Source organism: Bufo bufo, chromosome 5, assembly GCF_905171765.1.
Source record: "Bufo bufo chromosome 5, aBufBuf1.1, whole genome shotgun sequence".
In the NCBI taxonomy this organism is placed as follows: domain Eukaryota; kingdom Metazoa; phylum Chordata; class Amphibia; order Anura; family Bufonidae; genus Bufo; species Bufo bufo.
Genome location: NC_053393.1, coordinates 485271359 through 485283902, shown reverse-complemented (window position 1 = coordinate 485283902; position 12544 = coordinate 485271359). Strand labels below are relative to the sequence as shown.

Sequence of the window (12544 nt, the reverse complement as noted above, 5' to 3'; positions counted from 1 at the left end):
CTTCTACGGAAGGAGGGTAATGGCACTGGCTGTACAGTATTCAGTGGTAGTGCTATTACGCTGCCTTAGGAAGGAGGGTAGCGCTACAGGCTGTACGGCATCCAGTGCAAGGACAATTACTCCAAATATGGAAGGAGGGTACTTCTACAGGCTGTACGGTGTCCAGTGCAAGGGCTATTACTCCGCCTATGGAAGGAGGGTAATGCTACAGGCTGTAAGGTATCCAGTGCAAGGGCAATTACTCCGCCTATGGAAGGAGGGTAATGCTAAATGCTGTACAGTATCCAGTGCAAGGGCAACTACTCCGCCTATGGAAGGGGGGTAATGCTACAGGCTGTACGGTATCCAGTGCAAGGGCAATTACTCTGCCTATGGAAGGAGGGTAATGCTACAGGCTGTATGGTATCCAGTACAAGGGTAATTACTCCGCCTATGCTACAGGCTGTACAGCAGCCAGTGGTAGTGCAAGTACTCTGCCTATGGAAGGAGGGAAATGCTACAGGCTGTATGGCATCCAGTGCAGGGGCAATTACTCCACCTATGGAAGGAGGGTAATGGTACAGAAAATACAGGGTCCAGTGGTGAGCACAATTTTCGGCCTAAGGAGGGAAGGACAGGACTCACGGAATTCAGTGGTAGCGTAACTACTCCGCCTATAGAAGGAGGGTAAGCTACGCGGAGTGCGGAATCCAGCGGTAGTGCCAGGATTCCGCTTACGCTATAGGACGTATGTACCAGTAGTAGGGCAAAGAAATTCTGCCTACAGAATGGCGTGGGAACTAGGTTTAGAAGGACCAGATAGCTCCAAGGGTTAATAATATATAAATATATAGTTGTTGTTTTTTTTTCATATACAACTCAATTCTAACAAAACAGAGCTAGGGGAACTGAACCCACATCCGTCTGTACTAATGACCAGAACTGTAGGACTCAGCAGAGAGCCCAGTTAGCACTTTCCTCAGCACAGTAGTACTGAGGCAAGGAAGGGGTTAAGCAAAAGGCAAGGGGCAGAGCTTACTGGTGGGGTGAAGGCATGCCCGCAAAATTTTTGCTCTCTGAAAATACAGATCCCGCCCTTGAAACACGCTGGGAGATACGGCCCAGTAGGTCGCAGAGCCAGGGCCTCGAGTACAGGCGGGGCCGACCGGAAGAACTTCCGGTTTGGGCGGCGATGTAGAGAGGGAGCGGAGTGCACTGGGAAACAAGGAGGCAGGGAGCAGGCATACCGATGCTCCGAGTAGAAAAGCGATGGCCGCCCAAGGAGACATGCGACAGCCAAGACTGGCTCGCAGGGCGTGGATGGGGGCCGGGGACCAAAAATGGGAGGCGGTGAGTCACCAGATCCAGGGGCCAAGGTCTAGGAGAAACATAGGGGGGCTCAGGCACAGAAGGGGGGGTGGGGGGATGCAGCAGGGGAGGTAGGTAATATACTTACCCAGACGGTCTCTGCCCACCCTGATTCCAGCAGTGTCATTTTCCTCAGTGTGCTGCCCCTTGGGTAACAGGGGGGACTTCCAGAAGTAGTAGCCAAGGTGACACTGTAGCTGGCGGGTAACAGTGGATTTGAGATCCACTGTTCCTCCTTGTCTTCCAGAGGTGGGGAATGAGCAGCAGGCTTGAGGACCCGCTAGTCTCCCCCCTCAAGTGTGGGAAAAACAGGTGGTGATAGCCCACCTGCAGCTCGAACCTGAAAAATAAAACAAAAAACTTTGGCAGACCTGCAGAAAAAATGTCTGCCTTCTACGGACACTAAGCTAGAACCGATTAGCTCAGTGTCTGCAGGAGGGGTATAGCTGAGAGGAGGAGCTAACACTTTTTTTTTGCTCAGTGTCACCTCCTAGTGGCAGCAGCTGTACCCATGGTCTTCTGTGTCCCCCAATAATACGAGCGAGAAAAATGGACTTTCACACAATAAACCATAAGGCTAGGGCTACTAGGCAACCTGGATTTCTTGCAGCTGTTGCGACGATCCTATTCATTTCCATGGAATCACCGCTACTCAGCAATCCTGGCTGCGACAGCTGTCACGCTACCAGTGTTGCCGTGTAGTCCTAGCCAAGGGGTCCCACTTTGATCATCCAAAAAGTTGGGAGGTATGACACATAGCTCTGCTGCACACACATCTTTAATAAAAACTCCAATTTCTCCCCTTCCTGGTCTGGCTCCTCCCACTGATGACATCATCAAAGGTTCTTCATCTGCAGTTATTCAGAGATATCTTCCTCCTCCTTCATGATGGAGAGAGCTGTGTTCCTCATAGCCCTCTCCATGTGCTGAATGATCACTTTCCCTCCTCTCCTGTCTGCACTGATCACAGAGAGGGAGAGGCTGTATGAGTGCTCTGTCAGATCACTAAGGAAGCACCCAGGGAGGACTGGTACTGTTGGGCCATCCTTACTGCAAACTATAAGATGCAGGCACTTTTTACAGAGTTATTTTTTTTTTTTATAAAAAGTGCATCTTATAGCCCAAAAATACGGTAATTGTTAGACTTTACTACTTTAAGACCACTGAATTGATTTTGATTTTATATACAAAGCTATTCTACAAAATATATCATCTATAAAAGTCTTGTACAAATCAAATGATTAAATATTGTAAGTGTCAAAACAATCACATGTACGCAATACAAAAATATACCGTATATTTCTGAAAAACATAGAATAAATTATTTTATGTGGACGCAAAATATAAATTGAGTTCTGTACAAGGTATTGGTTACACTGCTGACATTCATACTGCAGATCATTATCAAATCTCATGTAAAATGAGATGCAACTTGTCTAACTCTTGTGGCTGGATCTTGGCTATTTTCTTCTTAATATATTGGATCTCCACTTTTCCAGAAGATTTGCCCAAGGCCAGACCCATTATGCTATTGTTCTTTTCTGGCTCTCCAAACACCGACATACACAGCGCACTGTGAAAATCAAGCAGAATAAAATATCTCCATTATATTATTATAGCACGTAGGCTCTTTTTAACTCCAATATCTTCCACCAACCTACTGTACACGCATCAGTCTATGCAGATGTGCTATGTGATATACACTGTCATTTTTGCTGTCGAAGAAGCCACTTAACATTGTATGTTAGATGCAATTCATATGAATAGAGTGATGTCCCTTCGTTCTCCAGATCAGCTATAGGTCTATGATGTTGAACTGGACCTCCACAATCATAAAACGAAAGCAAATTCTACTGACAGTTGTCCAATATATCACAACAGCGTCGCTGCTAGTGGATTACAGGTGCTAATCTTGCGGACCATGGCTGGGGGCATAGCCCTTTCAGACACATGTCCATATGGGCTGCTGATGGACTTGGTCCTTGCATGCCTCTTTACTGAAGTCATGTTTCCATATACAAAAGCTGCACCTAAGGGTGCATTCACTCAGTATTTGCAGTGTACATTTGGTGTATGTGCCAGGAATGCCCCCCAGTGTATATTTCAGACATATCCATAGGCCCCCATTCATACAGCAGATGTCAACAGAACGTCTTTTTGGCCTCTGTCGGAACCATACATTGAGTAATCCTTCCTACGATGCAAACGCAGTGTGAATGCACCCTTTAAGAGTTGTCCCAACATTAAATGTCGTTTAATGTTCAGCATGAAAAAACGAATTACTTTTCTAATGTAGTTTCTATTAGAAAATTGCTGCAGTTCCGAGATATTCCTTTCACTTTATTAGAATGGCCCCCCTACTGTTCAATCTGTAATTGTGCACATCCTATTATGCTGAATGAGCAGGTTGCACATGCTCCGTTCCATCCACCACCTGCCAGCAGCCCTATGTTTTGCTAGAAGCTGTGGCAGTTACAGGGAGAGAGCTGCACCAGAAAGGACACGCCCCCTCAAAGGAAACCACCCATGAGATGCCACCCTGGACCTACGTGAGGTACGGGGCTGGTTCGAGCATTGTTACAAAGAGATCGTCATGTACTGTATGATGTCGGATTTTTATTTTCTTACATTAAAAGGGAATCTGTCACCAGCGATTTCCTTATCAAACTGTTTGCATAGACACATAGCTGTGATTCATCTGATTAAAAGACTGTTTTTCTTTTGTTGATCCGAGGCTCCGTTCCAGAGTTATAATATTTTCTCTTAATATGCAAATTAGACCTTTGGAGCAATGAGGGCGTCACCATTGCTGTTGTTGCACCCGAGCTCCAATCCTTTCTGAGGTCTGCCCCTCCCGTGCTGCCTTGACTGACACAGCCAAGCATTGGCAAAGCATCGAGGGAGGGGCTGACCACAGAAAGGAGCGAAGCCCGAGTGCACAGAAAGTAATAGTGACGCCCTCATTGCACCAAAGGCCTCATTTGCATATTAAGAAAAAGTATTATAACTTGGAAACGGAGCCTCAGATCAACAAAAGAAAAACTGCGTTTTAAACAGATGAACCACAGCTACGTGTCTATGCAGACAGGTGAACAGGGAGCTCGCTGGTGACACTGGATAACCCCTTTAATGCATATGGCACACATTGCTCCTCAGTCATCACTCATCTGGAACAATAAGCAGTCTCGGTTTTATTCATTATGCATGTAAGAATTTTGCTGCTGGATGGAGAAACACTTTAACATGAACTAATGTTTACTCACTTGTCAGGCGTAATGGATTCTTTGGCGATTGGATGTAAATCATTCTGTGACAAATCCCATATGTAGATGGAAGATGCTGCATCCAGGACAAAGAACACAGTGGGTCTAGTGAAGGACCATTGTAGCGCCGTAACAGACTGGCCATTAGTGCTGTCATTCCACTGCATCGCTGGGAACTCTGTGCTCATTGTGTGCAATCTTATGGAGCCATCTGAACATCCTGCCTTCATGAAACAAAATGCAAAGAAATGCATTATTTTCTAATACTTTAACTCTCAAACACCCTTATCTCATTTTAGGTCCTGCTCCTGTATTAAACAGGCCAACTGAGCAAGAGATTGTCGGGAGGGAAGCGTTCCATCCCGGCAATCGCCTGCTAGCTAGCGATGTTATGCCATCGCTCATCCCCATGCTGTCTAGTGGTTTGCCAGTGGCAGATCGGTAATTAGACAGCATGCTCTGCTGCCGGCAAATTATGATTTTTAACCATGCTTAAACATCACAATTACCCGATGAACGAGCAGGTAATCAGCGGCAGTATTACACTGCAAGATGATCGCTAACGAGTGTTCATATGAACGTTCGTTAGCGATCATCTGCCGAAAAATCTGCAGGCGTAACAGCCTTTAGGTTCATAATGGAAGCCACGACACTTTGCTGGATCAGCCGTACAACAGATCTCAACCGCACCCGACACGACGGGGTCTGTAGGGAACGGAACTGAGTGAGAGCAACACAATGGATTATTTGTAATACCTGTGGGGAACAGGTACACGTACAACAGTCTGTGTCTCAGGGTTAGTTCATACCTGTCCAAAAGACATCGGACGAAGTACCACAGACGTCAGCATTCCTGCAACGTTTTGGCTTCTATGCAACAAAACCACGTACAAACAGCCATATAAATACCCCAAATGGCCGTGCACCAATTAGGCCTCACGTGCCTGATCGTACTTTTCATCCGTGTGCTATCTGCATTTTTGGCAGGTAACACAATGACCCATTCATTTCTATGGTACCATACACACATCTGTATTTTTTGCGGATCCGCGTGGCCATTCCTCAAATTCTAGCACATGTCCTAATCCGGTCCATATTGTTGACAAGAACAGTAATTCTTAACCCCTTAGGGACTTAGGGCGTACCGGTACGCCCTGTTTCCCGAGTCCTTAAGGACCCAGGGCGTACCGGTAAGTCCTGTGTAGTTTTGATCACTGCCGCACGGCTGGCAGTGATTGGAACAGGGTGCCTGTTGAAATCATTCATCAGGCACCCTGTGACAATGCCTAGGGGGGTCCTGTCACCCCACCCGCATTGCCGATCGCTACAAACCGCAGGTCAATTCAGACCTGCGGTTTTTAGCGCTTATGCAAGTTTCTGATCCCTGCGGTCCGTGACCGCAAGGATCAGAAACCTCAAAGTGCCCATATTTTTGAAAGTTAACCCCTTCCACCCTGCAGCCCTCTGTGTTTTTGTGCCTGCGGGCGCAGCGGAGGGGCGGATTGCGGGCGGTGCGGGAGGGAGGCGTGCGGCAGTGTGGGGGGCGGGTGCGCGATCTTCCGCCCGCCCCACCTCGTTTATTTTCAGGATGGCCGAGCAGTTGAATCAGAGTGTCAGCTCATTGCTGACACTCCGATTCAAACGGCTGACATCTGTGCAGATGTCCGCCGTTTTAACCCCTTCCATAACGCGGGCCGTAGGGACCGCTGTATAGAAGAGGTGAAGAGGGAGGGAGCTCCCATCCTCTCCCATCGGGGCGCTGCTGTGCCTTTGCAGCCCCCGGACAGGATGGGGTGACAGAGGGAGGGAGCCCTCCTCCCTCCCCTTCCCCGTCTGCTCAGTTGTGGCAGACAGGGAAGGTTCCCATGGCAACAGGACGCCTTCTCAGGCATCCTGCTGTCCATGGTGCTGAACAGATCTGTGCTAAAGGCAGAGATCTGTTCAGACAAAGTGTAAGTGTATATAGTGAACTGTATGTACTGTATTATACAGACATCAGACCCACTGGATCTTCAAGAACCAAGTGGGTCTGGGTAAAAAAAAAATGTTAAAAAAGTAAAAAAAAAAAAAAAAAAACATTTTTCCCTGATTAAAAATTAAAAAAATGTAATTCCCTACACATTTTATATATCACCGCGTCCGTAACGACCCGATCTATAAAACAATCATGTTACATTCCCCGCAGGGTGAACGCCATAAAAAATAAAAACTATGATGAAATTAAAATTTTGCTCACCTTACTTCCAAAAAATAGGTAATAAAAGTGATTAAAAAAGTCGTATGTACGCCAAAATAGTACCATTCAAATTCCAATCCCGCAAAAAATTAGCCCCTACATGAGACAATGGCCCAAAAAATAAAAAAAAATATGGCTCTCAGACTATGGAGACACTAAAACAAGTTTTTTGGGTTTAAAAAATTATATTATTGTGTACACAAATTAGGTATTGCCGTGTCCGTAAGAACCTGCTCTATAAAAATATCACATCATCTAACCCCTCAGGTGAACAACGTAAAAATAAAAAATAAAAATGGTGTAAAAAAGCCATAATTTTGTCACCTTACATCACAAAAAGTGTAATAGCAAGCGATCAAAAATGTATATGCACCCCAAAATCATACCATTAAAACAGTCATCTCATCCTGCAAAAAATGAGACCCTAACTAAGACAATCGCCCAAAAAATTAAAAAACTATGGCTCTCAGACTATGGAGACACTAAAATGATATTTTTTGGCAAATTTTCCATTTTAATCAATTTTTTACCGTAACAAAGCAAGGGTTAACAGCCAAACAAAACTCAATATTTATTGCCCTGATTCTTTAGTTTACAGAAACACCCCATATGTGGTCGTAAACCTCTGTACGGGCACACAGCCGGGCGCAGAAGGAATGGAATGTCATATGGATTTTGGAAGGCAGTTTTTGCTGGACTTGTTTTTGACACCATGTCCCATTTGAAGCCGCCCTGATGCACCCCTAGAGTAGAAACTCCAAAAAGTGACCCACTTTTAAGAAACTACACCCCTCAAGGTAATCAAAACTGATTTTACAAACTTTGTTAACCCTTTAAGTGTTCCACAAGAGTCAATGGCAAATGGAGATGAAATTTCTGAATTTCTATTTTTGGTTACTTTGCTTCACAAAAAGTGTAATATAGAGCAACCAAAAATCATATGTACCCTAAAATAGTACCAAAAAAACTGCCACCTTATCCCGTAGTTTCCAAAATGGGGTCACATTTTTGGAGTTTCTACTCTAGGGGTGCATCAGGGGGCTTCAAAAGGGACATGGTGTAAATAAACCAGTGCAGCGAAATCTGCCTTCCAAAAACCACACGGCGTTCCTCTCCCTCTACGCCCTGACGTGGGGCCGTAGAGTGGTGTACGACCACATATCGGGTGTTTCTGTAAACCGTAGAGTCAGGGCAATAAATATAGAGTTTTATTTGGCTGTTAACCCTTGCTTTGTTAGTGGAAAAAATTTATTAAAATAAAAAAATTGGGCAAAAAATTGAAATTCTGAAATTTGATCTCCATTTGCCATCAACTCTTGTGGAACAGGTAAAGGGTTAATAATATTTGTAAAATCAGTTTTGAATACCTTGAGGGGTGTAGTGGGTTTTTGAAAATTTTCAAGATTTGCATCTAAACTTCTAAGCCTTATAACGTCCCCAAAAAATAAAATGGCATTCCCAAAATGATCCAAACATGAAGTAGACATACTGTATGGGGAATGTAAACTAATAGCTATTTTTGGAGGTATTACTATCTATTATAGAAGTAGAGAAATTGAAACTTGGAAATTTGCTAATTTTTCCCAAATTTTGGTAAATTTGGTATTTTTTTATAAATAAAAATGAATTTTTTTTTACTCCATTTTACCAGTGTTATGAAGTACAATATGTGATGAAAAAACATTCTCAGAATGGCCTGGATAAGTAAAAGCATTTTAAAGTTATCACCACATAAAGTGACACTGGTCAGATTTTCATAAAATGGCCAAGTCCTTAAGGTGAAATAGGACCGAGTCCTTAAGGGGTTTATGATGGGAGTGAGAAAAATACAGAATGCACACAGAAGGTATCTGTATTTTGCGGACCCATGGTTTCCGAAATGAAACACGGACATGTGTGTGCATAAGGCCTTAGAATTCACCTGATGATCAATAAGTAAAGACCAATAAAGTCCCAATATAAAAAGTGACATAAGTATAAGTATCCAATCATATTAAATAGATATACATATATTATACATAAATGCATTCTATGCTGCAGATTTTGCAGTGGATTTGCTGGAATTTTGCCCTTTGGGTGGAAAACTCTAAGTATAAATTGACATGCTTTGAATTTAAAGGGATGTTCTGGTTGGGACACGTTATCCCCTATCGACAAGAAAAAACTATTAGATCGTTGGGGATCCTACTGCTGGGACCGCCAATCACGAGAACGGGGATCCAGTACAACTCAGAGCCTCACGAAATTAAAGGACCAGCAGGTCAGGCATGCACACTGCTGCTCCATTCATCTGTATGGGAGTTCCAGAAATAGCTGAGCACTGTACTCATCTGTCTCCAGAACTCCCATAGCCGTCAGTGGAGAGGCAGTGCATATGTTCCACCTGCCACTCCGTTCATTTCGGGAGGTATAAAGGTATAAAGTCCCCGTTCTCGTGATTGTATGGGTTCCAGATGAAGTACATACCAAAAACGCAGCAGCTCCAAATGGTGAGAAATCAATGGCTGTGACCTGTGACGGCCTGAGCTTGTCGTGTAGAGGCGTGTATTGCATAGGAGGCTCTATCAATCCATATCGTGTTCCATGAGTAACTAAACCCTAAGAAAAAATACATTAAAGTTGTTAGAATATAAAACAGTATATAAATGAGCTTTCAATACTAGAAGGTAATCTCGGTTATAAAACACAATCCTAAAAGGGACAATTCTTTTTCTGAACACAGACCCAGTGGCAGTCAGAAAATCACATGCTACTATTAACATGGCACCCAATCAAACGCATTCATCACCAGCTAACATAGGATTGGGTTCCGTTTTCCAGAGTGAAAGCTGCCCTGTAGTGGATCTCTGCTCATAAAAGGGGATGTCCTAATGAGAAAAACCTCACCTCGTTCAAGGAGAACCCTCACCGGGAAGGGAATGTGGGCTGTGAACAGATGCCATAGTAAGCAAAGATTAATGCAAAGGAAAACTGGCTTAGTTACAAATAGTAACAAATCAGATTCCATCTTTCATTTGGAAAATGAAAGGATCAATCTGATTGGGTATTATGGGCAACTAAGCCAGTTTTGCACCAGTTTGGATAAATCTCCTCCATAGATTCCAACAATGTCATTATCATCTCCCGCGCAGTAACCTGGCAAGCATCCACTGCTCTGTATGCGATAAGGCATTTAGGAGTCCGCTGTACTGTTTCTCTAAGCTTAGGAGTCCAGGGGATGCATTACAATACAGAACATGGATCATCTGCCTGATTAGTGCAGGGGGGTGAAAATCAGCAAGTGGAATTTGTGTCTACTTAGGATACTTTCACACTGGCGTTTCTGGGTCTCCTTGTGAGATCCGTTTTCAGGGCTCTCACAAGCGGCCCAAAACGGATCAGTTCAGCCCCAATGCATTCTGAATGGACAAGGATCCGCTCAGAATGCATCAGTTTGGCTCCGTCCCGTCTCCATTCTGCTCTGGAGGCGGACACGAAGACGCTGCTTGCAGCGTTTTAGCGTCCGCCTGATAATGCGGAGCCAAAAGGATCCGTCCTGACTTACAATGTAAGTCAATGTGGACGGATCCGTTTTCACTGACACAATATGGTGCAATTGAAAACGGATCCGTCCCCCATTTGACTTAGACTTTTTTTTTTAAAGGATAATGCAAACGGATCCGTTCTGAACGGATACAAGCGTTTGCATTATCGGTGTGGATCCGTCTGTGCAGATACAAGACGGATCCGCACCGAACGCAGGTGTGAAAGTAGCCTTAGCTGTCCGCACATGATAACAGTTCAGGGAGGTTTTTATGGTGACAGATTCCCTGTGGGGTAACACTCCAATTCTTAAAAAAGGTCACAGTAAAGGTCATAGTAGGGAATTACTACTTCTCCACTGTGTAACATTGAAATACATCAACAGCTGTTCACAAAGTACATGGCACAATTTGGTAACCACTGACTTTTTTGGAGAAATTAAAAGGATCATATTTTTTCACCCTGTAAGACGCACATTTTACCCAAAAAGTGGGGGACAAACATCTGTGCGTCTTATAGAGCGGATATTAATTAGTACAGTCGGACCCTGGAACGGGGAATACATCGCTCCTTGTGCTGACAGTACTCACCGTTCCCTGCTCTTCTTCTGTCAGTGCCGCGCTGTGCTGTGACCTGTGTACAGCGGGAGGACGTAGGCGCACTCTGTGTGACGTTGGGTCATAGTACAGCGCAGCAGGAAGAGCCCCGGCGTCCGGAACAAGAGAGGTGATTAACAGTGGGGGTCTAAGGAAGGGGTCTGATCTGCGGTCTACTTAACATTGGGGGTCTGATGTGAGGTCTGATGAAAAATATTGTTCTTCCTCTAAAACCTAGGTGCATCTTATGGGCAGGTGTGTCTTACAGTGCAAAAAATACAGCCTACTGTAAATGTGTTCAGAAAATGATAATTCTCTAAATGTCACCCAGGAAAAATTTAATACTAATGTATTACTACTGACAGGTATTATTGTTATCCTTTCACAGAAGTTAACAGATTCCATCAACACTTTTGTGATGTGAACAAACGTACTGGAAATGTGTATGTGCTGTAACTTACAATATCGGTTCCAATGACAAAATGATTGAAGTCCCGAGGAAGAAACTTAATACTCAAAGTTTGTGGGCTTCCCAGCATCAGAACACCTTTGTGAAAAAATCTAGAGAGGAAAAAAATAAAAAGTCATGCGCATGTCACAAGACTGACTTCAGTTAATGTTTTTGTAAAGCCAATAATATAACAAATGTGGTGCACGTATATATGCGAGATCCCAGCAAGCAGCCAGCAGTTGGACATAACCATGTCAACAGCAACTTTTAAGAAAAGGGTGTATAAGGTTCTATTTAGCCTCAATATCGCCCCATAGGAAGTCAGATGAAGAAGAAAGGAGCACCCAGACACAGCAGGGTGGTACTAGCTCTTCTCCCTCCTGACCACCCAAAGGTTACTGTAGAACAGAGTATTGTAGAAGGAAACAAGGGCTCCAGTGACATGAAAGGAGACACAATGTACATAGAATACACTGGCGCCTCTAATATCAGGAATACATAAACACGGCATAGATCACTTACTTGTCACTAAGGTGTATAGATGAGCTGTGTACCAGCTTCACTTTCCCTCCCGGGATTAAACCTACGCAGATAGGAACACGTTAAGCCTTTTTTAAACTTTTGGATTACTAACAAAGTAGAAAATAGTTAAGTGAAGTAATATTAAAAACGTACCCAGGTCACTTTGTGAACCAGCAAGATCAGCTTTTCTTAGCTCCACCACTACCTGTAATTACATTCATTGAATGCAAACCAGTTAAAAGGGGTTTTCCCATGAAACATATTCTGCAGTTTTTAAGCCAGCGCCTGGATCTGAATACTTCTGTAAATGCAAGTAACATTTACTATAGCCACGGAGTTACTCAATAAAATGTATCTGTATAGCGCCACCTGCTGGTTTTTCTTTCTTATTTCTCTGTCTACCACACTGAGGTGGACGGACATGCCCAGTTGCATCTTTCAACTGCCTTCTGAGCTGTGATAGGAAGAAAGCTGCAGCAAAAGGGACACACCCCTGAGCTGCCAGCTTGATGTAAATCTACCAGAGGATTTGGAGCAATGAATGGGGAGATCTCTGGATCCATGTGAGGTACAGGGCTGGTTCTAGCTTTGTTAGAAAGAAATTGTC

At 44.0% G+C, this 12544-nt stretch overlaps 1 protein-coding gene across 1 annotated transcript in view; it reads right to left on the bottom strand.

Annotated features, from left to right (window-relative positions):
• Positions 1-2622: 2622 nt before the first annotated feature.
• The window catches only part of DYNC2I1 (dynein 2 intermediate chain 1), a 104115-nt gene continuing 94193 nt past the window's right edge, over positions 2623-12544 (bottom strand). Inside the window, exons 18-23 of the mRNA XM_040434199.1 lie at positions 12091-12142; positions 11938-11998; positions 11426-11525; positions 9313-9444; positions 4611-4834; positions 2623-2920 (exon numbers count right to left, since the gene is read on the bottom strand). Of these exons, the coding sequence (XP_040290133.1) occupies positions 2752-2920; positions 4611-4834; positions 9313-9444; positions 11426-11525; positions 11938-11998; positions 12091-12142 (738 nt within the window). The 3' untranslated portion in view covers positions 2623-2751. The remainder of the gene's footprint in view (positions 2921-4610; positions 4835-9312; positions 9445-11425; positions 11526-11937; positions 11999-12090; positions 12143-12544) is intronic.